This window comes from Eimeria acervulina, genomic scaffold (assembly GCF_000499425.1).
Source record: "Eimeria acervulina Houghton genomic scaffold, Eah_scaff188, whole genome shotgun sequence".
NCBI lineage: Eukaryota > Apicomplexa > Conoidasida > Eucoccidiorida > Eimeriidae > Eimeria > Eimeria acervulina.
In genome coordinates, this window is record NW_013548853.1 from 21,473 (window position 1) to 49,075 (window position 27,603).

The following is a 27,603-nucleotide window of genomic DNA, read 5'->3' on the forward strand; positions in this document are numbered from 1 at the left end:
ATAAAGAAGAAGAAGAGCGCCTCGGCATTTCCTCCGCTGCGTCAAGAGCCGACTGAAGCCCAGGGATGCTGCACATGCAAAACACCAACAGCAGCAGCAACAGCAGCAGCAACAGCAGCAGCAGCAACAGCAGCAGCAGACAGGAGGGGCCGCAGCAGATGAATGGAAGCCAACAAGACCAGCAAAGGCTCCCAGAGGTCACAGACAAATGCAGAAAAAATAAACAAGAAAAGGAAAGGAAGTATAACTCAACAGAAGAGAGCAGCAGCATGAAGACGCAGACAGAGCAGCATAACAAAATACAGCAGACAAAAAATAAAAAATATAATATAAACAAAACCCATTAGAGATGAACGCACAGACAAACCGGAACGAAGTTCAAGGCAACAAAACAAATGCAGAAAAAGAAAAGAAAGACAAAATAAATGTTAACAATAAAACGGACGTACCCGACAGTCCGCACGCGGTGTCTGTACACCTCATATTCCTCTCCAAATAATTTAATTAATTGTTTCTCCTCAAAGTATATTCGTTCCCGAAAGAAAACGAAGGAGACAGCAAAAAACAAACAACAGCAAACCACATTCAGCAAAAGAATCTGAGACCCTGCAGCAGCAACGCAGCAGCAGCAAAAGCGCAAGAAGAAATACAATTTAGGGTTTAGGGTTTAGGGTTTAGGCTGCAGTAGACTGAAAAAAGAAGAGACAAAGACGGCTGCAACAAACGACAACGAGATAAATACTTAAAGAAGCCGTCTTCTCTTCTTTAAACGAAACATCAGCAGCAGCAACAGAAGCAGCAGAAGCAGCAGCAGCAGCAGCTTACCGACGGCCCACCAGAACCAGCCTGCATACGCTGGGTGTCTGCATTTGCTGTATACACCGTGCATGCACAGTATATGTTTATCTGTTTTTTTTCTTCTTATTTGATGAGTGAAATTATCCTTCAATGTTAAAAACCCTAAACATCGAAGCAGAAGGCCTCCTAGAGCAGCAAACAAACCACTAGCAGAAACAAACACCAAGATGCACATCATACACAGCTGCCAGTACACCTCAGACGAAGGATCCGTTGCTGCTGCAGCGGTTAAGGCCGGGGCAGAAGAAACGGTCTGCTGCTGCTGCAGCTGCTCCTGCTGCAGCTGCTGCTGCAGTGGTGGCAGCAGCAACACATCCAGATCGCTGGGAAGCAGGGGCCGCTGCAGCAGGACATGCCAGGCGAAGGTGTGCAGCTGCAGCAGCAGCTGCGGCAGGTGAACTTGCTGCTGCAGGAGGAGCTGCAGCAGCAGCGCGTTGCTGCTGTTGAGGACAGCAGCAGCAACGGAGGGCTTGAGTTGCTGCTCCAGCACTGCCAGCAGCAGCACAGCAGCGTACACCGGGGTGTTGTTTAAAAGAAAAGAATCGTAGGTAAGCTCCCGAGGGTGAAATGTCAAGACGAAGAGATATTCAGTGACATGGTGCAGCAGCAGCAGCACAATAAACAGCACTTCTGCTGCTGCTGTACAAGACAAACGACAGTGCAGCAGCAGCAGCGGGAAAAACACCAAGCAGCAACCCGCCACAGACAATGCAATGCACTGGTACCACATATCTACTCTCGATGACCTGCTGCTGCTGCTGCTGCTGTTGCTGCTGCTGCTGCTGCTGCTGTTGTCTGGCTGCTTGTGCACCATCACCCCGGCAAATATAACAAGCCAGAAGCCCCTCGCTACGTTCTTCCAAACGAAACGGCTGTCGTCTCGGTGCTGCAGCTGCTGCAGCAGCTCTTGCTGCTGCAGGTAATGCTGAGGCTCCTGCTGCAGCTGCTGCTCCTGCTGCTGTCGCTCCAGCAGCAGCAGCAGCAAACCAACAACACATCCAGCAGCAAAAGCCCCCAAGCGGAACAGATGCATGCGATTATGCCTTTGCTTCCAACCGCTCCGCCTGTCGGTGCTGCTGTCCTTGCTACTGCTTCTGTCGCTGCTGCACCTGCTGCTGCTCCTGCTGCTGCTGTGTCTGCTGCTGCTGTGTCTGCTGCTACTGTGTCTGTTGCAAATGCTGCTGCTGCTGCTGCCGCTGCTGCTGCGGCAGCTACCAGGGCGATAATTGAGGGCTGCAGCTGCAAGAGGGTTGCGGACACCTGAGTGAGAAGCCATCGCCTCCATTGTTGAACTTGCTGACTCTCCTGCTGCTGCTGCTGCTGCAGCTGTTGCTGTTGCAGCTGTTGCTGTTGTTGCTGCTGCCCTGGACCACTGGGCAGTCAGAAAGGCGCACGAGGCTGCAGCCTCTGCTGCTGCTTCCCCTTGCTGCTGCAGCTGCTGCTGCGACTCCGCTATGCCACAGAGCAGCACAGGAGGTGGGGGCGGAGGCGTCCGATGCCCCTGTACAGCAGCAGCAGCAGCCGCAGCAGCAGCAGCGGGGGAGCCAGCAGCAGCAGCACCTGGTGGTGCTGGTGCTGCTGCTGCTGGTGCTGCCATTGATTCTCCCCCCGGTCAGGTGTATGCAAGACAATGCGAAGCCCTTGGCGTGTTGCTGCCTTTTCAACACAACTGCGGCCGCTACATGGCTGTTGCTTCTGCTGCTGCTGCTGCTGCTGCAGTCAGGGCAGCTGCAGCGCAGCAAACGAAGAGAAAACCCGTAGATGACCTCCTTAATACCAGCAACTCAATTGTAGGACGTACAAGTAGCGGCGGCAGCTGCTGTTGCTGCAATGTGGAGCCGACAGCAGCTGCAGCAGCTGCTGTTGCTGCTGCTGCAGCTGTTGCTCCTGCGAAGCAGCCGCAGCCTTTTCCGGGTCTCTTCGCTCAGGGAAGACTTGAGCCATACAAGGCGCATGGTGCAGCAGGGCCTTCTCTCTGAAATGCCCCGAGGTGTGCGTACACTCAACAGCAGCAACAGCAGCGGCGGCGGCAGCAGCAGCAGCAACCGCTGCAGCAGGGTCAAGCAGCAGCAGCCCTCAAACAGGCACTGCTGCTTCCCTGTCGGGTGAAGACATAGAAAAGAAAAAAATAAAAATATAACTTAAGCTATCCGCAGACTCAGTTGAAAAATACGCCAGATGCGCAGCAGCGACTAACGCCCAGCCACCGCGGGCAGCACGCATGCAGCAGCAGCAGCAGCAGCTGCTGCTGCAGCAGCAGCAGTAGCGGGAACAGCAGCGTGACCCCTGTCTCAGCGGGGAGAAGCCTCGGTTATATCATTAGCTGCAATTTCTTTTTCAAGCAGCAGCAGCAACAAGGGGAGCTCGCCTCTGCTGCTGCAGCGCGGCTCAAGGCCCCCCTGCCGGCGAAGGCAGCAGCAGCGGCAGCAGCAGCAGCAGCAGGACAGGGAGCAACGGCAGCAGAAACGAAGGCAGCAGCAGCAACGTTGGTGACAACATGGATGAGCTCACGCGTAGCAGCAGCAGCGGAGCTGCTATAGCAGCCCCATTGGGGGGCACTGCAGTAGGAGTAACAGCAGGCGCATCAGTAGCAGCAGCAGCAGCAGCAGCAACAGCCCCTAGAATGGCAGCTGCTGCGCCTGTCTTTCGTCTCGTTGCGGAAGCGCAGCGCCGCGTCGAGGTGGCAGCAGCAGCAGCAGCAGAAGATGCTGTGAGGTGTCTCTCGGCGGGGGTTCAGCAGCAGCAGCAGCCGCCGCAGGAGCAGCAGCTGCTGCAGCAGCAGCAGGTTGAGGCTAAAGCACGAAAAGACGTGGACTGCGTTTTTCAATGGCACACTGCAGCAGCAGCTGCTGCTGCAGCGCATCTACCGAACCAGCCGCAGCAGCAGCAGCGGCAGGATAACCAAGGCACTCCTGCAGCGGAAGCAGCAGAAGCAGAAGCAACAGAAGCAGCAGCAGCATCAGCTGCTGCTGCAGCAGTAGCGACTCCTGGAGCTCCTCTGAGCCTTGTAGATGTGTGGCAGCAGCCCCCTCTCTTTCCGGTGTACATACACCTCAAGACGCTGACGCGGGGGTTTCTGCCTGCTGCACTTGTTGCTGCTCTGCAGCAGGAAGCAGCAGCAATAGGAGTGCAGCTGTTGCCGCAGCTGCAACAAGTTTGTCTATTCCAGGGCAACACGGCTTACCTGCTGCCCTTAGCAGCTGCAGCAGCAGCAGCAGGAGATGCAGCAGAACCGTCGGTTGTGCGCTTAGCAACAGATGCTCCTATTGTTGCTGCTTGCTGCTGCTTGCGTAGGGCGCAGCAGCAGCAAGAACCCTCCGAGGCAGGGCAGCAGCAGCAGCAGCAACTCCTGCTGCTGCTGCTCACTACCCAGTCGGTGGTTTTTTTCGCTGTGGTGCTTCTGCAGCAGCAGCAGCAGCAGCAGCAGCAGCGACGGCACAGCGGCATAGTTGATTACAACTCAGGCGGCTGCTGCCCTTTGCTGTTGCCTGCTGCTTCAACACAGCAGCAGCAGGATAGTAGCAGCAACAGCAGCAGCGGCAGCAGCAGCAGCAGCGGGGTGCAGCAGCAGCTGTGGATGGCTCAGTTGGTTGCGCTGGAGAATCTCTCACTTGATTTGCCTGCAGACATTCGCAGTTTGCTGCAGCAGCAGCAGCAGCAGCGAGAAGAGCAGCAGCAGCAGCTATATCGCAGCCCCTGGCACCCGGTGCCTCGGCTCTTTGCCCAGCAGCAGCTGCAGCAGCAGCAAGGTGGCAGCAGCACCGTGCATGCATGTATAGGGGGGCAGCTGCTTGAGATATCTATAAATGCAGCAGCTACCAGCACTTTGCTGCGGCGCCTGCCTCTCCGCCTCAGCAGCAGCTGCACCAGCACCTGCTGCTGTAGCCCCACACCCAGCAGCAGGAACAGTAGCAACAGCAGCAGCAGCGTTGGAAGCGGAGACTGCAATCGGTGCGCGGCTGCCGCCGCTGCAGCAGTGCAGCGGCTGCAGCGACAAGCCACAGCAGCAGCAGCAGCAACGGCAGCAGGAGAATGCCGAGGTGTTGTGCTTGTTGCAGAGGCGGGGGACAGGCTGCTGGCAGCAGCAGATGATGCTGCTGGAGTTTATCTGCTGCACCTTTCTAGAAGCAGTGAAGAACACATGCTGTCTCGCTTTACTAAGAGATTAGCTGCGCTGTACGTACTCTTGCTGCTGCTGCTGCTGCTGCTATCGCTGCTATTACCCATGCTGCTGCTGCTGCTGTTGCTGCTGTTCCCCATGCTGCTGCCTCTGCTGCTGCGAATGTTCTTGCTGTTGCTGCTAATGCTGCTACTGCTGCTGTTGCTGTTGTTGCGAATGCTACTGTTGGTGCTGCTGCTGCACGTTAGGGAGGCTATTTTTTGTGCTGCTGGTATTTCAGTTGTTGCTGTTGCTGCTGCTGCTGCTGTTGCTGCATTTGCTTTGGTTGCTGCTGCGTTTTGTTTTGCTGCAGTTTCCGACGCCCCTACTCAACAGGCAACAAACGGGGGTCAGCAACTGCAGCAGCAACTGCTGCAGCAACAGCTGCTGCTATTGGTGTTGCTGCTTTAGAGAATGACGCAAGGAGCGCGGAGCAGATCGAAGGTGAGGGCAGCTGCGAGTGCTCGCTTTGCTGCGAGAAGTCTGGCACTGCAGCAGCAAGAGCAGCAGCAGCAACGGGAGCAGCAGCAGCAGCAGAAACAAGAGGCTCTGCTGAGGCTCAGGAAGAAGAGAGTGAATCTTTAGGGTCTCCCGGAGGCGTCCAATGCGTAGCGTACATCTCCGCCAGCTGTTGGCAGCAGCAGCTCCTACAGCGGCAGCAGCAGCAGCAGCAGCAGCAGCAGCAAAAGCAACAAGAAAGACTGGAGGTGGCGGATTTGTGCTGCTCCTTCACACCGGATGGCAGCCCGCTGCTGACTATCATTACTTCGAGAGGAGACCGCGTGGTGTTGCTGGTAGAGCAGCATCGACGTGCTGCTGCTGCTGCTGCTCCTGATAGCAAGAGCAGCAGCAGCAGCAGCAACTGCTCCGCGCGCACGGCAGGGAGGTATTCGCTGCGTATTCTATCTGTTCTGCACTCCCCAGAGGCCGCTCAGTACCAGGAGCAGCTGACAGCAGCTTGCAGCAGCAACAGCAGCAACAGCAACAGCAGCAGCAGCAGCACGCTCTTGCCTTTCCGTGGCTTCGGGCAGCAGCAGCGTCCGCAGCAGCAAGAGCAGCAGCAGCAACAACCTGCGGTGACTGTGTGCAGCAACGGCCTCTTTCTCTTTTCAGAGGGCAGCAGCACTCAGCAGGAGCAGCAGGAGCAGCAGCAGCAGCAGATTGCAGCAGCAAACAGAGAGTCGGTGCTGCTCTCTCTTCGCGTCTCCTGGCCCTCGGACGCAGCCTCGACAGCAGCAGCGGCAGGCAGCTATCCTTCTGCTTCTGCTGCTGCTGCTGCTGCAGCGCAGCAGCCGATGCATCTGCACTGCTGCTGCCGGCTGTCGCTGCGCTCTCCGTTGCTGGCAGCAGCAGAAGACCGCCTCTTGTGGTGGCCGCTGCAGCAGCCGCAGCTTAGCAGCAGCAGCAGCAGCAGCAGGTTGCGCCAGCTTCTGGGGGGCTGCACAGAAGGCCTACCAGAGTCTCTCTTTGCCCCTGCTGCAGCTGCCTCTGCAGCAGCTGGAAAGGACGTTGCTGCAGCTGCAACAGCAACAGCAGCAGCAGCAGCAGCACCTGGCAGCAGCAGCAGACGCTTGTGGCTCTTCACACCCACAGAGTTCTTACTCGTCGAGGTCTCGGCCGGTAGCAGCAGCAACAGCAGTGTTTGCTGCGGTGCTGTAGGCGCAGCAGCAGCGAAACGAGGTGCTGCTGCGCTGCTGGCTCACCGTACAGCAGCAAAGACCGTTCGGCAGCAACTACAGCAACAGCAGCAGCGCAGCGTGCTGGGCCGGCTGCAGCTAGAGGCGGATGCAGCAGCAGCAGCAGCAGAAGCAGCAGTTGCTGCCATTGAATTCAGAAAGGGGTTTCTGCTGCAGCCTCCCGCTGCACCTCAAACGCGGTGGGGTTGTCTGCAGCTGCTGGCGTCTCTCCAGCTCAGCAGCAGCAGCAGCAGCAGCAGCGCTTTGCAAGGGCGCAACCTGCCGAGACTGACCCTCATCGCGGCTGCATCAGACAGCAGCAGCAGCAACAGCACTGAGGAGCAGCAGCAGCAGCAGCAACCGCAGTGGGTTGAAGCCTTAGAGATGCGCCTGGCACTCCTCATCGGCCGCCTGTGGGGCGCTCCGCTCTATACTACTACGAAACAGCAGCAGCAGCAGCAGCAGCAGCAAGAGCAGCAGCAGGAGCAACAGGTATGAACATTGTAGCCGGGCTCAGCAATCGTCCGTCAGCAGCTAGCTGCTGCAGCGGTTAGGAGCTGCTGTTGCTACTGCACTGGGTTGTTTTGCTGCTGTGTCAAGGTGCTGCTGCTGCTGCAGTTGCTTGTTGTGCTGCTGTTACTACGTGTTGCTGCTGCTGCTGCTGCAGCTGCTTGTTCTGCTGCTGTGGCTTGACTTTGCTGCTGCTGCACCTAGCTGGGTTTACTCATCGTTTAACTCACGGGGTTTTGCTGCTGCTGCGCCGCAGGGGGGCTCCGCTTACGCTGCAGCAGCGCCTGCCTGCCGGCTGCCTCTTCCTTACCTCGAGTGGCTGTGCGCGCAGCTGGATTTGCTGCTGCAGCAGCTGCTGCTGCTTGTGGGGCCCCGCGCCTCTACCCTGTCTGCTTCTCTTGTGCATGCACTTGCTGCTGCTTCGCATCCTCCCTGGACCTACAGCAGCAGCCGCAGTAGCAGCGACAGCAGCAGCAGCGGTAAGAGCGAAGACGAGTTTATGCTGCAGCTGCTGGTGGGGTGTATAGACAGCTCGGGTGCCTTGCAGCGGCTGCTTGAGGCCGCCCCTGGGGGCCCAGCATATCGGCAGCAGCTGCTGCGGCTGCTGGGTTTTGTGCTGCTGTTGCTGCTGCTGCAGCACCAGCTGCGTCTCATTGCTGCTGTTGAGCGATTACCTCGCAGCAGCCGAGCGGCCGTTTGGCAGCACGCAGATGCACTGTGGGGAGGCGCCTGTGCAGCAGCAGTAGCAGCAGGAAGAGCAGCAGCAAAAGCAGCAGCAGCAGTAGCAACTCCAAGCCAATTGGTGTGCCGCAGGTCGCTTGCAGAGCTCCTACAGTGCAGCACAATTCAGCAGTGGCTGTGGCGCTGCCTCAGCACCGCGCTGCTGATGCTGCAGCAGCACCCACCCTCTTTGCTGCAGCCCGTAGTAGGACCTGCAGCAGCATGCAGCAGCAGCAGCGGCGAGGCTTCTTCCCCGTTACCAGAACTCCGATGGTTAGCGCTTACACTGCAGCAGCAGCAGAAGCTAGAAAGAGCAGCATTGCTAGCAAAGGCAGCAGCAGGAGCAGCAGCAGTAGTAACAGCAGTAGCAGCAGCAACAGCACCAGTAGTAGCAGCAACAGCAGCAACAATAGCAGCAGCGGCACAGTTAATAATGCTGAAGCCGTCAGTGTGGTTTGCTGCTGCTGTGCGTAGGGTTTGGGGAGCAGCAGACAGTCGAGCGCTCTTTCGCTGGCAAGTCCAGGTGTACATGCAGCAGCAGCAGCAGCAGCAAAAGCTGCAGCAGCAGCAGCAGCAGCAGGGGACTTCGCAAGGGTTGCTGCAGCTGGCGGAGACAGTTCTCGCCAAATTTGCACACTGTGCAGCAGAACAGCGGGTAGAATACCAGGCATCTGCTGCTGTTGCTGCTGCTGCTGTTGTTGCTGGTGTTGCTGTTGCTGCTGTTGCGGTTGTTACTGCTGCTGCTGCTGTTGCTATTGGTGCTGCTCTTGCTACCGCTGCGGTTTCTATTTCCTCTGCTGTTGCTGCTGCTGTTGCTGCTTGTTCTCAGCGCGCGCTGCTGACGGAGTGCTTGCTGCAGCTGCTGCTGCAGGAGCAGGATGAGTCCTTCTCAGCAGTGCGCTTGGCGGTGCAGCAGTTGATGGCAGCAGCAGCGTCATCATCAGATAGAGCAGCAGCAGCAAAAACCAAGGAGCTTCAGACAGCGGATGTCGTTGCAGCCTTTAAAGAAGCCGTCCATCTTGCTGCTGCTGTTGAGAACAGCAGCAACAGCGGCAGCAGCTACAGCAGAATCTACAGCAGCTACAGCAGCGGCAGCAGCAGCAGCAGCAGCAGCATGGAAGCTGCTGCTCTCGGGTGGAAACAGCTGCTGCCCCGGGTGCTGGGCTATTCGTGCACAGAGCGCGTGCTGCTGGATTGTGCAACTCTTCAGGTGTCTGGGGCCTCTCTGCAGCAGCAGCAGCAGCAGCAGCAGCAGCAGCAGCAGCCGCAGCAGCAGCAGATAGAAGGCCTGTGGACGAGGCTAGAGCGCAGCTGCGGAGGAGAGCTGCCGCTGCTGCTGCCTGGCGAGCTGCTGCAGTGGGTGGCGTTAGATTGCCTCTTTGAGGTACATGAGCAGCAGGTGTTGCAGTGTAGGAAAGCAGCCGCAGCAGCAGCAGAGGCTGCAGTAGCAGCAGCAGCTGCTGCTGAGCTGAAGCGGCAACATGCTACAGTAGTGGCAGCACTAAACAGACAGGACGACAGCTTTTACTGCGGTCTGCTGCTGCGCTGCTGCCCGGCGCGGCACCACAACTGGGCTGTTTCTTCTCTGCGAATGCTCTACAGCAGCAGCAGCAGCAGCAGCACTGCTGCTGCCTCTATTGTGCGGGCTTATCTTCACTGCTGCTTCAGCGGGGGCCTGTTGGCTCAGGGGGGGGTCCTTGCTGAGCTGTACAAAGAGCAGCAGCAGCAGCAGCAGCAGCAGGAAGAGCAGCAGCGTCTGCGGCTGCTAGCAGCAAGCATGTACACGGCCTTAGCTACGGCAGAAGCACCGCAGCAGCAGCAGCAGCAGCAGCACTCAGGGGTGCCAGCATCTACCCGGTCCACTGCAGCAATGGAAGCGCTGGAGCTGCTGCAGCAGGTGCAGCAGCAGCGTGCTGCTCTTATTGCTGCAGGCGCATGCGTGCCGACTTGTGGGGAGGAACTGCCATCCCTCTTCTGCTCCGTCCTTGACCAGCAGCAGCAGCAGCAGCAGCAGCAGCTGACGCTGCAGTACGAGACAGAGCTGCTGCAGCAGGTTGTTTCCTCTCTTAAAACACTGCAGACGGTATGCTGCTTCACCGCCTCCTTTCAAACAGTGCTGCGGCTTGGCTGCTTGCAGCAAATATAAAGGCTTTGATGCAGCGGAGCTTCTTAGTTCACTCTAGCAGCAGCAGCAGCAACAGCAACAGCACGCCCGCTCTTAGCTGCAGCAACAGCAGGAGCAGCAGCAGCTAAGTAAGGGGCGTTCCTAGCCTTGCTGCTGCTTTGCTTCTACTTGTGTGCGTGTGGCTGCTGCAGATCGTCAGAGAAGTGCAGCTCCCGCTGATGGATTGGGTATCGCTGCAAGTGCTGCAGCAGCAACAGCAGCAGCAGCAGCAAATCCAGCAGCAGCAGCAGCAGCAGCAGCAACTAGAGTGGGTCGCTTCCGTCAACAACGTGCAGGGGCCTGCGGGGCGTCTGCGCTTCTCGTTGCTGCCGATGCCGCAGCTATTTCGTTTTGCTGCTGCAGCAGATGCGCCTCATTTATCTCTACGTGCGCTGCTGGTGGATTTGGTGCTGCACCTTCCCGATGTGCTGCAGCAGCAGCAGCAGCAGCAGACGTTCGGAGCTGCAGCGAGTGTGCATGCAGCAGCTGCTGCTCTTTTGTCTCGCCTCTTTCTTCAGGCGTCTGCTGCAAGAGGCAGCTGGCCAACGGTTAGGTATGTCCTGCTGCTGCTGCTGTTTCGCTGCTGCTGTTGTTGCTGCTGCTGTTGCTGGTGCTCTTGTTTCTGCTGCTGTTGCTGCTGCTGTTGCTGCTGCTGCCGCGGGTGTAGAGCGTGGTTGTGAACGAGAGCGCATTCTCCTTCGTGCGTCTTTGTGCTGCTGCAGCATGCTGGAGCAGCTGCTGCCAGCAGCACAGAAACAAACAGGAAGTCCGGTGCTGCTGCTGCTGCTGCGCTGCTGCGAGTATGCTTGGTCGGATTTGCCCGACGTTTCGTCTTCAGCAGCAGCAGCAGCAGCAGCAGCACCAGCAGTGGAGGTGCTGCAGAAAGGCAACATGCTTGTGCGCTGCTGCCTGGAAGTGCTGCATGCCGCCTGGCAGCAGCAGCAGCAACAGCAGCAACAGCAGCAGCAGCAGCAGCAGGAAACCCTGCCTGCAGATCTTCTGTTGATTGCAAGAGCATGGCAGCCTGGAGGAGCTTTCTCTTTTTCTGACTCTGTTGAGGTGTACGTTCAGCTCCTCGCGGAGGAGACGCTGCTAGAGCAGACTTGCGACATCTTCAACGCGCAGCAGCAGCAGCTACAGCTGCAGCAGCAGCAGCAGCAGCAGACACAGCAGCAACAGCAGCAGCAGCAGGAGATGTGTATGCCTCTGAGCTTGTCTGTTGTGCGCCTTCATCTGCACCGCGTGCTGCTGCGGCTGCTGCTGGTCTGGCTGGAGGCAGCAGAAGGTACGGGGCCCAACAGCAGCAGTTTGCTGCTGCAGAAGACAGCACAATCTGAGGCGCTGCAGTCTCTACTAAATCACCTGAGTGAAACGAAAGACAACTCGCAGCAGCAGCAGCAGCTAGCGGAGTCCGCTAAGCTCGTTAAAGTGCTGCTGCAGAGTGCATCTGCTGTTAAGAGACCCCTTCAGCAGCAGCAGCTGCAGCAGCAGGAACAGCAGCAGCAGCAGCAGATGCTGCAGCTGCAGCAACAACAGCTTCTTATGCCTTCACACGCATACCCAGATGCCTTAGGCGGTGCTACTTGCAGTTGGGTTGAAGGTTTAAAGAGAGAATAAAATGAAAGAAAGCAAATAACAAAAGACATGTTATATATATATATATACATATACATATATATATATATATATATATCAGCTGCTGCTGAAGGAGCAGCAGCCTTGAAGTGCGTTTAAAGGAGATAAACAGAATATTTTCTTTCAGGGATTTGTCTCTTGATTGCCGCCATACCCTTAAGACATATATATATATATATATGTATAAATATATATATATATATAATTTTAAGGTAGATAGATAGAAGAGGTATAGATAGATAATAAATATACATGCGTGTGTGTTAATCTATATATTAAGTACAGATATATTATTCACTACAATATACAATAATTATAATGCATGTTATCTATATTATATACAACATATATATATATATATTATATAATATAGATATATATATAATATATATATATATATATGGCTGAGGCTGCGGCTGTTAGTTCGGCCCTCCAGGCGTTGCATCCGCGTTGTAGCCGTTGAGTTTGTTTAGTATTCAGACTGTAGATTTTCTTCTTAGATTACGTCTATCTATGCATCTATATATATATATATAATATATAATATATATTCGTATACCTATAGGTCTATATATCTATGTGCCTATATATACATATATATATATATATATATGTATATATATATTTATATTCTGTAAAATACATATTCTGTATCTACATACACTAATGCATATTAATAAATATGCAAGCATCTATGCAACCAAGCCAGCATAGAAATAATCAACAAAGAGAGACAAAGAATTGCTGAGAGAAGTAAGGAGGTAGAGAAGCTGATATTATTACAATATGAAAAAGAAAGAGGCTAAGTGTCTCTGCTGCTTTGCCGTCTCTTTTCGATCATTGCTTTGTTCGGGTTTTGTTTGTTTTAGCTTTGTTTAAATGCATAAACAGACGAAAAAGACAAGCAAAAAACGCTCGTCTTCCTGCTGCTGCTGCTGCTGCTGCTGCTGCTGCTACGCAAGAAACACGAAAAACAAGCAGCAACTCCTTTAGTAGCAGGAGTAATAATAATATTAATAATATTAATAATAATAATAATAGTAATAATAGCAAGCCCCTTCTTCAGCCGCTGCTGCTCTGTTGGCATTGTGAATGTAATAAGAATATATTTATATAATATAAAAGAAAAGCCAGCAGAACCTCAAGAAAGAAGAGAGAAAGACAGAAAAAGAGAGTAGTTAGTTAGCAGCACAGCACACCATGTTGTTTAAACAACAACAGAGTATATACCATAGTAATAAGCAGCAGAAGAGATAAAAGAAGCAATCAAAGATAAAGGATAAGAGTTAATAAAGACCTCAGCTATACTCGTAAGACAAACACTTCACTTAAAATAAACGAGTTATAGCAGGAGGAGAGACGTTGTGGTCTACGATATGTCTGCAAACAAAGACAGAGAAAATAAAGATAAACAAATATAAAACAATAAACAGAATATATAAACAAAAGAATTATTAAACTTATAAAACATACATACAGATAATTATCATTTACTAACGAAAAATACTACTTCCACTGCTATTACCTACAAATATATTATTATATTTAATACTATCCATATTCATACTAATTGCTTTAATATTATTCAATAAGTTTGTTAATAAATCAAACTTTGCTTATTATTATTAAGAACATTTATCTATAAAATAATTTATGTACATAGATTGTTCTGCACCCCACAGTATATTATTAACACAGCAATTTAGATATTCATTTGTTTAGTTAGATACTGCGTTATTTAAATATTTCTTTTACATATTTTGTTTCTTCGATATTACATTATTAAGATAATATATATATATGCATCTATACATATATATATATATATATATATTATATTTACAAACTCTATCCCCTAAGCATTATCATACACTTCAATATTCTATTGCTCATCTACTACTGGGTTTACAACCCACCTGCGCAAGTACGCTGGTGGTTGTACTAGAGTTAGGGTTTAGGGTTTAGGGTTTAGGGTTTAGGGTTTAAGATGGCTGACCTGCGTATATGGGCTTGTGCGCGTACGAGGTAGTGCTGTTTCTTTGACAACATTTGTTTGAGACGGAAGCGCATGTAAACAGACTCCAAGACAGCAACTATAGGCGTCCATGCAGATAGACATTGTCTCTGCAGCAACGTTAGTTGCTTTGCTCCCTCTTGCTTTAAGAATACCATAGTCTTACCAACCTAAACAAAACATCAGCAAGACAATAGTAGAACAAAGATGTATATATATATATATATGTATATATATATCAGTGATAAAAAGAAAGAAGTGAAGGGGATTTCAAACAAAATACAGTGTGGTGTATGTGCACATTAAAAGGGAAGATAGCGTAGAGCTGAGTAGATAAAAAGAATAACAATTAAATATCATTCCATATCTATGTATCTATATCTATATCTATATCTATATATCTGCATCCATATCTATATCTACATATATCTATGTATCTATATCTATCTATCTATCTATTTATAATTTATTGTTTATTTGTATTTCATCTCCTAGAAATAATAATAAATTATTGTATTTATTCTTCTTAATGTTTACCTGGCATGACTTGCTGTCGACCTTTGCCTTTTCCAAGAGTGCCTCACAAGCAGCGCGAGGAGACAAAGAAGGATTTTCAGTAATTCCCAAATCTATGAATTTGAATTGATACAAGAAGTCTTTAAACGGACGTCTGCAAACACAGACAGTCAAGCAGCACAATAGGCAAACAAATAATAAGCAAGGAGAGGTAGCAATATAAACATATATAAATTTCATATGTATTTATGTATGTATGTATAAATCTCATATGTAGATATGTATGTATCCGTAAATATATATGTATATGTATATATATATATATATGCATGTATGCATGTATGTATAAATATATGCATTATTTGCTAGTAGTAGTCTCTCCTTGTGATGGCTCTCACGCAAACAACTGCATCGGTGAGACTGATCTATTTATGAAATTCTGTCTTTTATACCTGTAAGAGAAGCCAACTTGTCGGAGTTGCAGGGCCTCTAGAACAGAAAGTGCATGCAGCTGAATCAACACTTTGGATTGAACCCAGTCTAAGGGTTTCTTGGTATCGTTGGGCTTCACACATCGCACGAAGTGAGGCTCAGTGCTCTGCAAAAAAGAAGAAAAACACGAGGGCAACAATAATAAACAGCCAATAACAAAGATGAAGAAGACAAACATTAACATATACAACACACTCTATGGCTTCTTTAAACATGCAGGAAGGAAGATGTTTTTCTTACACTACTTGCAATAAAGCACATATGCAATTAATCCAGTAGAGAAACAACTGCTGCTTTTGAGGGTCTATATAGAACAAAGTCTATCGAATATGCATTCATGTATTAAAAGTACGCGTGTGTTTCTACATTCTAAATATGTATGATGTAGTTAGTGCAAGCAAGAAGGCATGCAGATATGTGTTGTCTGTGTATAGAGGAGAAGCATATATAGGTGTATAATTAATTACATTAATGAGATCCATGAGTGCTTCAAGTTGTTTCAAGAACTGCGAGCCAATGAGCTGGCCCTTAGCCATTTTTCCCTTTTCCATAACAATGCCTGCGAAGAGCTCCTTAACAACGACGTTAGTTGAGGCTTGAACAACCTCCATGATTTCTGCTCTAAGAACGTCTTTGTTTTTAAACAGGAAGCCCTCAGCGCTGTATTGAATATCACCGATGGTGTGCGAGACAAGGAAGTTAATGTTAGGGGAGACCTTGGCGGGTTTAAATTTCGGGTTGTTCTTAAATGCAGTTTTGCATGCAGCTACGAACTTCTCGTCGCTGCCACCAGGTGCTAGACACTGATCTTCCAAGCTGGAAAGAATAGAGCTTTTCTTGTCTGTAAGCAAACCAATAACTTCTGCATTTGATGTGTACACCAACTCCGCTGTTGAGACTTCTTCTTCTTTGTACAACCTCGCTTCGCGCGTAAAGACGATATCTACGAAGTTCTTCTGCAACATTTCGTTCGTTACGTTGATGAAGAACTGCTCTAGAGAGTTGTTCTTGAACACCTCAAACCCGAAGATATCAAGCATACCAAGGAAATTCTTAAAGCCCTCTGGGGGTTTAATGGATTTGTTCAGCTCGCTGATAATCCACAGGAACAATTTGTCGTACATTGCCTTCGCCAGAGATGATTTCAACATATCCCCGTCTTCTTGTTTCCATCTGCTCTCTACCTTCTGCCCTCCTGCATAAGTTACTTTGGTTGTTAGTTCTCTTAAGATAGCATCGGAGTCTATGAAGAGCAGGGAGCAGGCTGTTTTGAATGTCTCCAGGTTCGCACCTTCTATTGCTGCTGCATCATCGATACCGCCAATCTTAGCTGCTGAAATCTGTACGTTTCCTAGGAGCAAAACTCCTGATACAACGCTCCATACAGAGTCCACCTGTTCGTCTGACAGCGCCATCGATTGGAAGGCAGCGCACACATCTTTATATTCCGCCAAGTCATCGATGCCAGGGACATCAAAGCACTTAGGGTTGATATAAGTGTATTCACTAAGAGGACGCAGATGATAGCGCTCGCGCATGCCGGCATCCGCACCCTTGCAGAGCTGATAGAAGATGTGATAAGACCGTTCTTGTTCGTCTTGTGTTAGAACTCTTGACTTCTCCAGAAGGAAAGCAACAACACTACCATAGCGAATACCTCCTTCCTTTGCTACATCCAGCTGCATGAAACGACCAAATCGAGAAGAGTTGTTATTTCTGATTGTCTTCGCATTACCAAATGCCTCTAACACAGGGTTCGCAGCCATAATTGCATTTTGAATCCTCATGTCCATAGCCCCCCCCTTCGCAGCAGCGAAATATCTCATTATCTGCTTCGTAGCTTCGGTCTTCCCAGCACCGGACTCCCCTAAGAAAACAACAGCAACATAAACACAATACAAAAGATATCAACCAAGTCCAACAACAGCAACAGCAACAGCAACGACAGCAGCAGTCATTACAGCAGCAGCAACAGCAACAGCGACAGCAACAGCAGCAGCAAGGCCATTGCAGAAGCACAACAAATGAGCAGCAGCAGCAGCAAAAGAGAGAACTATCCCAAGGGTTGACAGACACAAACAAAGAGGAACTCCTTATATATATATATATATATATATATGGAGTTCCTCTTTGTTTACATTATATATATATTAAATGTATAGGTAGATTTACCAGAGACGATGATGGTTTGTGATTTATTGACTCCGTGCAGGTTATCGAGTGCGACACGAGCGGTATAGAAGACGTGAGGGGGTAGTTTAGTATAATCATCAGCATCTCTATATTTGCAGATCCATTCTTTTGTAGTATTTCCGAGGTCTTTAAAAGGATTAATAGCAACAACAAGAGGATCAGCGCAAGTATATATTTGATTGCGCATATATCTGAATCTTAAGAAATCCAGCACACAAGGAATATTTGTATGAGGAAGCATACCAATATCACCATAGGTCATTGGATCTATAGAAGAGTTTACATTCCATGCATGTGCATGCGGAACAGCAAACACATCATTATCCCCAGCAGGCTCCACCTGCTGTACTTGCAGCACTTCAGGGGTAGAACCCGGCTGTACTACGCATTTTGCAAACATTAAGTTTGGTTGCTGCTGAACAGCAGGAGCCAAATCCGTCCATATTTGAAACCCCTACGTAAACACAAAACATATTTAGAAGGATATACGAAACATGTTCAAAAGAAAAGAACAACACACACAACACAAACAAATAAGTAAACTGCCTGCAGTGTACATGCAGTTATAATACATAATGTATATTTAAGAAAGCATCGAAACACCAAGGAAACAACTCGAGGCATAACAGTATCTTATTTTGTACAAGATATATTATGCAGATCGGTCGTAATGCTTCTAATGGCTACAACGCCGGAGGTACAGTCATAGATCCCTGCTTAGGGTTTAGGGCTTTTCAGGGTTTTTGCAGGCAGCTGTTAGCCTGGATGATATAACAAATTGTGGTGCTGAGATGAAGTCAACTCTGGGAATATACACACGCGAAGTAGGCAGCTGCTGCTGTTCATGTTTCTGCTGCTGCTGCTGGTGAGGCAGATAACTGGTGAGCGTGTTGCAGCTTCTGCTGCTGCGCGTGATGCTGTTGCTGCACCAAAATAATAGAAAATGAAAGAAAGAGGAAACAACTCACCTTAAAGACGGCGCCAGACTGATCGAACGCGTGCACGTCAGAAACTTTCTTCTTGAGGCCTGCGGCCGTTTTGACTTCTTCTTGTGACATTGCGGCGAGTAGCTAAAGAATGTAAACCCTAAGTATATACGGAGCTGTTTACAACGGAAGAAGAACAAAAAAACGACAAAGGCGACGTAGCCACGACTCAGTCAAGTGCCGATGAAGCACTTGCCGCTGCTGTTTTGCCGCTGCACTCGGAGAAAACCCAAGAAATGAAAGAATAAATGGTTCTTTCAATATAACTGCTTATCCTTGACTTCTTCAAACGCTTTTTTCATATTTAGGAAGGAAAATGCTGATCCTTAGTTGCAGCCGCATTGCCTATACACTCCAACGAAGCCTGCATGGCTGACCGTCTGGTGCCCATTATGTAAACCATGGCTCGATGAGGGAAGCATTGCGTTTTTCCGAATTTTTGCCTTTATATTAGACCCACTAAACATGTTTAATTAAAATAAGGGGAAACCCTTTGTTTTTTCTCTCAATTGAATCATATTCAACACCAAACGCCGACGAACCCCTTCCAACTAGCCGCCCGCCGATTGGCCGATGCAGGTTACGGAAATCTCAGCGACTGTTGAATTACGAATGGACTTCACACTAACTGAATTACGAGAAGATCAAAACAATAACTCTTTAAAGCCAAACGAACGACATAAACTGAGCAATGCTGAGGAAACCCCCATGCGGCTTCCTTGTTGCACAGCTGTCGAGTGGCTCCGCTGCAGACAACTGCTAGGCGAAGACTCCTTTTTCTGCTTTTTCAGCTTAAAACAAGCAAAACCGCTTTATTTATTGGAGCCTTGCTTATGCTGAGGCATGTCTGCTCCTTTGTCTCGTTCAGTTTGTCGGCGATACGCTGGAACGAGTGTCTTGCTCAACTACCGTCGTCTGCTGCTACGAGTCAAAAAGTTCAAAGTAAGAGCTTCATAACAACAGCTTATTTCCATTCCAGCGTCCGCGCTTCCTGGGAACAGCAGCACAAAGGCCTGGGGATGGTATGCAGTGGGGGTGGCCTGGCGTGAGTTGCGGCAGTTCTTTGCTGCAGCCGGCATTTCCTCCTGAGAGGCAGTCTCCACATGCACAGCTACGCAGACCCTCTTTTGATGATGCATGCAACAAAACCGTTGACTATTGCTACACACTTTGTTCACCCTTAGCACCCAACCTGTTCCCGTAGAATGCATCAACTGATGACAGAGTGAGCGAGCTACACAAGCTTAACCGTCTCTCCCCAAATGCACACGCCCCCCCACTCCTGACAGGCTGAAGAGGATCTAAATGCTGTGATGAGCTCTGAGAAATGCATTTGCTCTTTGCTTCCTGGTACATAGACAACAACGGCGGTCTCTGGAACCCGCGTGCGATCCCTCCACTCAGTCATCCACAGTACGCACAGGATTTTCTTGCAGTGAATTACTTCAACGTAGAAGTCCCGTATGATAGTAATAGGACCTGTTTCTGGATTGAGCCAGCATTTTATGCCTATGATATCCTTTATTATCTTGCATTATCTGCCATCGGCAAAACGTAGTCTTGCGAGCTTTGCTTACGAATGGGCAGATAAATTACTCTCATTTGACGGAGCCTTATAAACCAGATTGACTTCGTAGTCACAGTAAGGTAGCGATAGCAACTCCTGAGCATGAACAAGAAGTTTGCTAACCACTGAATGCTACATGGCGGCCAGCGCTTTCCCTTGCTAGCATTGCTGGCTTGCCTCGCGTTGGTGCTCTACGTCTTGGCTCTCCAGCTCGTTTGTTTGTGTAATCCTGCAATAGAGACCAATACGAGCTCGTTTGCTGCACAAAAGCAAACGCTTGTTGAGGATATCCCTCACAAATTTCTGAATGTCGGACACGTCGGCTGCTGTTTCTTTTCGCCGCTCCTTGGTTTTGGCCAGAGTTGAGATTCCCAGTCCCTGTATCCAGAGGGTATATATTTACCAGGTTTCCAAACCCGCGTTATTCCATCTTAGCCAAAGAAGTATGGGTACGACTTTTCTCTGTTTGATGCGTAAGGACTCCATCGTATCTGCGATTTGTATACTTTTAGCCTATAGTTCCCTAACCACGGGACAGACTATTACTTACTAACTTTCTCTAGAGGACAGGATAGATGAAGCCTAGTGGACATAAAAGCTTCGAGACAACCGTGGGTCTTGCGTTCTCCACGGCCTTCTGCTTTTTTCAGTGTAGTGCTCGATCGATGGCTTCCCTTCTTTTAGCCGTCTTAGTTCTGCCCTAGCGTTTCCCCTTGCTGATGTGGGGGGAAATATACACCGGAGCGAATCTCAGAAGTCTTCCACCCTTCGGCTGTTCTCCGGGCAAGTGGTACCTTGGGCTAGACACAGCAACCACTTGTCGTGCCTCGCCTACTAGAATAAGATGCCAGTAGAAGTCTTACCCCTCCTAGTGCATTTTGAAGACGGAAGTGCAGCACCGGAGATGCAAGGAACTCCTCCACTGCCTCGGCATCACGAGATCCGCTATATCTGGACTCTCAGATAAGGCGGAGGCTTCCTTAATACATCGTTTCCAGGCGACAGTAATTCTGATGGATGGCGTTCAGATACGGCAATAGGAGTCGCACAGCCATTGGTAACCTCCTTGCAGGAGGGAATAGTTTGATCGATCCCGCCTGTTCTAGAGGGTAAAAGGCCGAAGCGTTTAGAAGAAGTCGATGGCGAGCATCTAAAAATCGCTTCCTCTCTTTTTATTAGGGAAGGAGCCTTCACGAGTAGTCTGTCCTATTCACCAGGCTCTTCTTCAGCTCTGGTGGAGTGGCTCTCAGTTGGCCTTTGCCCCTCTCAAGCATGGGTGGCTACTATATGTGACGGGAGTCTTCGAGTTGAGCTGAGAACTGTCCTGAGCAGCGATTGATTAAAAGTGCAAGCAAACCCAAGCCCCATTCTGGCGTTTACCCTAACCCCGTAAAAATTTGACATTTAAACACGAACATGCACCGCGGTAGCCAACATGCACGCAAGCAGAAATGCATGTACGAACTTCAAACAGAGAATGCTACGCGAGACTACTCGTTTCTTCTTTGCATCATTTAGACATGCCAAGCATAGTAACGCTCCTAAAATCGCAAATAGTGCTCGCTGCTGCGCCCAAGATCTCTTTGTTTTCGGGAGCGTGTGGGTCTTCAGTTAAATGGAAGTCATTTAAACATTGTGCTGCCCTACCCGGAAGCACTATGCTGAACTCGTAGCCCTTGCTGGCACTCATGCAACCCCTGACCTGTGCTGCCGGCGCCTAACCACTAGCAATAGTACCCAGAAACATTCGGGGAAGCACAATGAAGAGCTGTAGTACCCTTTTAGTTGTTTTAGCTTCGGTATACTCTCTCTTATGGAGTGCATAAACGAGAATATACCGAAGGCAAAACAGCTTGTACACTCACAACACGAACAAGTAATACCCCTACTGAAAGCTATCAAACAGCTGGAACCATTTCAGCCCCATTCAAATCCGGTGGTATTGCACATGCACTGAACCTCGGAGAGTTGCCTATTTGCTTACACTGTGAGAAAGCCCACGAGTGCAAACGAAGAAACACTGCTTTGCATTCTCTCGAAGTAAAGGCAATGATGATAAGTAGTTCCCTTCGCCTTTAATGCGTCATATGGATGCAAAGCAGACAAAACGCGTTAGCGACAGTCCACCTGCTTATATACCTCTTTGTTTGCACGCTTAAACTGCTTATTTTTCCTTCTGTTTTGTGTGTGTTAGTATGATTGTCGGTTTCCATAGCTCGAGCTCGCCTCGCATGTACAGATATATGCGTTGTTGTTTGTATAGCTAGCTAGCTAGCTAGCTAGCTATACAGCAGGTACTAATCTTTGCATAGTTCGCTGCACGTATCTGTAGAGCTGCTCGGTTAGCACACAGTACAGTTAGTTGTGCTTCTCCATGCATTTCTGCCTCTAAAGGTTACAATTTGCCGCTCCTTTTGAAGTATTTGTTTTTGATATATATATATATATATATATCAGCACAGAGAAGAGAGGAGAAAAATATTTGCGTAGCTGTTATGTTATCTCTTAGCACTTCAGCTGGCTTTAGTTTGCTGCGCTCGCTCGATTCCCCTAACAGATGACCATTGGGGGTATAGGGGTATCTCCGTCCATGTGAAGAAGGAAATAAATTGTGATTAAATTAAAAATAAAAATATTATTTTAAAATATAAAAGAAAAATGTTGGATATGCGGCGTGAGTTGTTCAGTTCTGGTGGTTGTCGCCGTGTGCATTTTTATGCATTTGCTCGAGTTGGCATATATATTTTTGTGCATTTAACGAAGAGTACGACTAAAAGAAGCAAAATAATTGATTAAATATATTATTAATTGTATTTTATTTTGCTGCAGCAGAGGGAAAATAAAACCTCTTCGTCATATTCAACTTCGCAGGGGGCCCCAACGACAGAGCGCGACTGGTCTGGTCCGGTCTGGTCTGGTCTGTGTTGGTTATGTCAGTGGTTCTGATTATTTCTTTTCTGTCTTTGTTTGTTTGTAATTAGGGATTAAATGAAGTGGAGGAGGCGACCAAATGTCTGCATTACTTTTCTTTGCTTCCTCATTTAAATCTTTAGGCGGCCACTAGCTTTTATTTTATTTTCGTGTTATGTTTGTTCCTTTGGATATCTCAATTAAAAATAAAGGAGAGGCATTTCTCTGCTTTATTACAAATTTGTTTTGTTAGAAAACACAAACAAATATTTCTTCTCACTTGGCTGTCTTCTTCATCTTAGCTGGCGAAGAACAAATGAAAAACGCAGACACCCCCCGCCTCCCCCCAACCCAAACCCTAAACCCTAAACCCTAAACCCTAAACCCTAAACCCTAAACCCTCGGTTTTGTTGGCTTCTGAAGGCAAAGGCCTCTTTCTCTTCCACGCTCCCTATGGCGGCAGAGGCTGTTATTATATCTCTGTGGTGTATCTTCTCGTCTGAGTCTTCAACAGCAATTATATTTTATTAAAATTATTTATCTTTCTTCTTCTTATATAAACAAATGCCGCTGCTCAACGAAGAGGAAATTGAACGATTCCGCACTAAGGCGTGCCACAAAGTTCGCTCTACACGCTGGTGCGATAACGCAAAAAACCCTAAACCCTAAACCCTAAACCCTGAAACCTAAACCCTAAACCCTTATGTCTAAACCCTAAACCCTAAACCGTAAACCCTAAACCCTAAACACTGAGGCGCAATTAACGAGGCACACAGCTGAGACTCGCGTGCTGAGTGTAGTGCTGCTACACCGCCTCTCCAGCTGGCAGCACGGGTTTAGGGTTTAGGGTTTAGGGTTTAGGGTTTAGGGTTTGAGGCTTATGCTTTTTGTTCTTCCTCAGCGACTTCGGCTCTGAAAGATGCAACTACTGCCATGATCCCTTCTGGGTTCGCCGGTCGCCTTTCTCTTACCGCGATTTGCCTGCTGCTGCTGCTGCAGCTGCTGCAGCAGCAGCAGCAGATGCTGCGGCTGCAGCAAATGTCGAAACAGCAACGACCTCCACTGGAAAGATAGCTGTACTTAGATACTTACCCATCCTCTGTTCGAGAGCAGCAGAAGCAACATCTTCTGCTGCTGCAGAAACAGCAGCAGCAGCAGCAGCAGCAGATGGCCAAAGAACGCCGCGAGCAGCAGCGCTGCAGCGCGAGTCCGTCGCTATGCCTGCTGCCGCGAGAGCAGCAGCAGCAGCAGCAGCAACAAAGCCAGCAGCAGGAGCCAAAGCAGCAGCAGCAGCGAAAGCAGCTCGAAGCCTTTGCAGCTCCGCCTGCGTCTTCTCGCATAGCAGAGACGAAATCAACTTCCACCCTCTCGTTTATAAGCGTGCTGCATGTGCTGCATATCCCAGCAGCAGCAGCAGCAGCTGCGATAGCAGCAGCAGCAGCAGCAGCGGTTGGGGCTGCAGCAGCAGCACATGCGGGGTGTATTACTGCCACAAGACGCATGGGCCTGCGGAAGAACGGAAGCCGCAGCTGTTTCTGCTGCTGCACAAGCCATCGTCAGCAGCAGCAGCAGCAGCAACAGCAGCAGCAGCAGCAGCCTTCGCACCCTTCGTGCTGCCAGCAGAGTGGGTGGGGGCGTCTCTAATCTTTAATAAGTTTTCTTTGAAACCCTACAGCACTGGAGGCTGCAGGCTAGGAGCTCTTTCTCATAAGCAGCAGCAGCAGCAGCAACTGCAGCAGAAGCAGAAGCAGCAGCAGCTGTGGCAGCATCAGTCTCGTGTGCCTCGCATTCGAGGAGATAGGGAGCGCTTCAGGGCTCAGCTGCTGCAGTCTAGGGGCAGCAGCAGCAACAGCAGCAGCAATAGCAGCAGCAGGATTGTTGTGTGCAGGACAACCGCCCCAACGCAACTGCAGCATCAGCAGCAGCAGCACCAACATCAGAAGCAACGGCAGAAGCAGCAGCAGCTGCTGCTGCTGCAGCGTCGCCCCTCACTCAGTTGCTTGCCGCTGTGTGATGTTTCTGCAGCACCGCAGAAGCCAGACTGCAGCAGCAGACCCCTGCCTATCCCTGCAGCACTAGCACCAGCAGCAGCTGCTGCAGCATCAATGCATACAGCAGCAGCAGCGGATTCAGGGGCTTGGAGACTCGCTGCGACTCTCTACTCACCTGCAGCAGCAGCAGCAGCAGCAGCAGCAGCAACAGCAGCAGCAGGGTCGCTGCATAGCCCAGACCGCACCTCAGTTTGCTCAACTGCGCCTGGGGAGGATGTACTGCTGCAGCAGCAGCAGCAGCAACAGCAGCAACAGCAGCAGCGGCAGCAGCAGAAGCACCACCTGCAGCAAGAGAGTGCGTGCACAGAGGGGTTTTGGGAACAAGTCGAACTCCTAGGAAACCGTCTCACTCTGCAGCAGCAGCAAAAGCAGCAGCAGCAACAGCAGCAGCAGCAACAGCAGCAGCAGCAACAGCAGCAGCAGCAGCAGCTGTTGCTGGGGCTGCCCCTGTCTCTACCTGCAGCGAATGCAGCAGCAGCAGCAGCAGGAGAAATGGCAGCAAAATTGAAGACCCCACAAGTGAGTGGAGTTGCAGCTGCAGCCTGGAACAAGCAAGCGAGAACAGCAGCAGCAGCTGCTGCTGCTGCTGCAGCAATAACAGCAGCAGCAGCAGCACAAGCCGGGGGACCTACAACCACATTTTCTGCTTCTCTAACTCTTGACGAGGTCTCCTCTCCTATGCCTTCAGCTTGTACAACTCCCAGCAGCAGCAGCAGCAACAGCAGCAGCAGCAGCTGCTGCTGCGCCAGGTGCAGCAACAGCAGTTTCTGTTGGCCTGCCTACAGTTTGGAGCCTTGCAGATGCAACATACAGCAGCAGCAGCAGCAGCAGCAGCAGCAGCAGCTTTCTCTTCCTGGTGCCTGGTCGTGGCAGCCATTGTCTTCTCGGGGTTTAAGGCTGCAGCAGCTGCAGCTGCTGCTGGGACAGGTCTCTCCTGCTGCAGCAACAGAATGCCCTGTAGAGGAATTCGCATCAGCAGCACCCCTAGTTGGGGATGAAGTAGCAGCATCAGCAGCAACAGCAGCAAGAGCAGCAGCAGCAGCAGCAGCAACAGCAGCAGCGTCGCTGCCGTTTGTTCTGAAGAGCCCGCTAGCCTCCCCCATCCGCTTTCTCCCATTAAATGCAGCAGCAACAGCAGCAGCAGCAGCAGCAGCTGCTGCTGCTGCAGCGGCTGCTGCTGCAGCAGGAGCAGAGGAGGACCGTACAGATCTCCTCTCACCCAGCAGCAAAAGGGACGCCCCGCTGCAGCAAACCCAGCAGCAGCAGCAGAAGCAGCAGTGTGAGACACAGGAGGGGTCTGTAGCCTCCGCTAGAGCAGCAGCAGCAACAGGAGAAGCGCTGGCAGCAGCAGCACCGGAAGTAGCAGCAGCAGCAGATGCAGCAGCAGCAGATGCAGCGGCAGCAGATGCAGCAGCAAAGGCAGCACAGCTCTTCTGGGCTCACCAACTGCAGCCTCAGTTGAAGCGCTGCAACAAGAGCAGTAGTAACAGCAGCAGCAGCAGCAGCAGCAAACGCAAGAACAGCATCAGCAGCAGCAGCAGCGAGCGCACGAAGAGCAGCAGCAGAGGCACCAGCAAAGAATTGCATGCTACAGATATATCCACTGCTAGATACCCACCTAGGTGTAGCAACAGCAGCAGCGGCAGCAGCAGCAGCAGCAACCGGTGCAGCAGAGGCAGCAGCAGAGGCAGCAGCGGCAACAGACTCCTTTGCCTCAAGGCTGCAGCCCCTGTAGATGCTGCTGCTGCAGCAGCAGCAGCAGCTGCTGCTGAATTCTTTGCTGTTGGTGAAGCCTCTTCTGCTGTTTATTGCATGTGGGGTGAGAAGCAGCAGCGGCTGCTTGAGCCGCAAAGAACCCAGCTGCAGCAGCAGTAGCCGTAGCAGCAGCAGCAGCAGCAACAGCAGCACAGGAGGCAGCAGCAGAGGCAGCAGCAGCAGCACAAGCGAACCCTCACTTGGGCTGCAAAGGCCCCTATATAAGCTATCTTCTATGTTGGTGTTGCTGCAGCAGCAAACCCTCAACTTCATACTGTGAGCACCAGCAACATCAGCAGCAGCAGCAGCAGCAAGAGCAGCAGCAGCAACAGCAGCAGCAGCAGCAGAAAAAGCAGCAGCGGAGAACCCGCATATGGAAGGAACTGCAGCCTCAGCAGCAGCTGCTGCTGCTGCGGCTATCCCAAGAGGAGCTTGCAAGCCGCTGCTGCGTTTGCTGCTGTTTCTGATTCTGCTGCTGCTGTTGCTGCTGCTGTTGCTACAGTCTTTCATGCAGAGATCGTGGAGCAGCCGAACTAATAGCAGCAGCAGCTGCTGCTCCTGCTGCAGGGCAGCCATCTGTGCCGCCATTTGTCAGTCTGCTGCTGCTCATACAGAGCCAGCAGCAGCAACAGCAGCAATAGCTGCTGCAGCAGCAGCAGCAGCAGAACGTGCAAAGACTGCGGGGAAAGGACGCACCGGAGATATCAACTCCCGAAGCAGCAGAAGCAGCAATGGCTGCTGCAGAAGCAGCAACAGCTACTGCAGCAGCAGCAGCTGCTGCTGCTAGATGAGCTGCTGGGAGTAGCAGCAGCCGCATGGAGTGTTAATGAAGAGGAAAGATCCTCATGAGAAGCCCTCTGCTGCAGCAAGCAGCAGAACGACAGCCAGCAGCAGGAGCAGCAACGGCAGCAGCAGCTGCTGCTGTTGCTGCTGCTGCTGCTGCTGCTTTTGCGCCGCAGCACTGCAGCAGCACAGGCAGGCTGTTGCTTCCATGTGCTTCCGAATTGTATTCTGCTGCTACTTCTGCTGCTGCTGCCGTTGTAGCTGGTGCTTTTTCTGCTGCTGCTGCTGCTGCTGTTGCAGGCTGCAGCAGCAGCAGCAGCAGACGTATTTTTATATGGGAAGGCAGCGGTGTGCCGCTGCCTAGCGCAAGTGCAGCAAAGAGGCATTTGCAGTAGCAGCAGCAGCAGCAGATGCTGCTGCTGCTGCTCGAAAGCAATTGACGCCTCTTCTGCTGCTGCAGCAGCAACAGCAGCAGCAGGAGACCGAATGTCATGCGCACTTTGAGGTGTATGTTGAGCTCATTGCTTGCAATCTTTTTTGTTTGTTTATACGCCGTTGGCTTCCAGCGAACAATTCTTTTTTTATTATTTAAAAAAAGCAAAAGAGAATATTTA

At 50.5% G+C, this 27,603-nt stretch overlaps 4 protein-coding genes across 4 annotated transcripts; 2 read left to right on the forward strand and 2 right to left on the reverse strand.

Annotated features, from left to right (window-relative positions):
• Nucleotides 1–938: 938 nt before the first annotated feature.
• On the reverse strand, nt 939–2,455 carry EAH_00024150 (isoprenylcysteine carboxylmethyltransferase, putative; the record flags this gene model as incomplete). Its single annotated transcript, XM_013393078.1, has 2 exons — nt 939–960; nt 1,041–2,455. 2 exons carry the CDS (start codon nt 2,453–2,455, stop codon nt 939–941), a joined length of 1,437 nt encoding a protein of 478 aa, XP_013248532.1.
• Nucleotides 2,456–3,355: 900 nt separating this feature from the next.
• EAH_00024160 (hypothetical protein, conserved) lies at nt 3,356–11,704 on the forward strand (the record flags this gene model as incomplete). The annotated part of the gene is made up of 5 exons (XM_013393079.1): nt 3,356–5,034; nt 5,331–7,185; nt 7,460–10,006; nt 10,240–10,640; nt 10,810–11,704. 5 exons carry the CDS (start codon nt 3,356–3,358, stop codon nt 11,702–11,704), a joined length of 7,377 nt encoding a protein of 2,458 aa, XP_013248533.1.
• Nucleotides 11,705–13,050: 1,346 nt separating this feature from the next.
• Nucleotides 13,051–17,995, reverse strand: EAH_00024170 (Myosin, heavy polypeptide 1, skeletal muscle,adult, related, related; the record flags this gene model as incomplete). The annotated part of the gene is made up of 7 exons (XM_013393080.1): nt 13,051–13,102; nt 13,719–13,906; nt 14,274–14,406; nt 14,705–14,850; nt 15,212–16,611; nt 17,181–17,391; nt 17,906–17,995. 7 exons carry the CDS (start codon nt 17,993–17,995, stop codon nt 13,051–13,053), a joined length of 2,220 nt encoding a protein of 739 aa, XP_013248534.1.
• A 4,969-nt stretch (nt 17,996–22,964) lies between these two features.
• EAH_00024180 (hypothetical protein, conserved) lies at nt 22,965–26,326 on the forward strand (the record flags this gene model as incomplete). Its single annotated transcript, XM_013393081.1, has 2 exons — nt 22,965–23,038; nt 23,302–26,326. 2 exons carry the CDS (start codon nt 22,965–22,967, stop codon nt 26,324–26,326), a joined length of 3,099 nt encoding a protein of 1,032 aa, XP_013248535.1.
• Between the last annotated feature and the right edge of the window lie 1,277 nt (nt 26,327–27,603).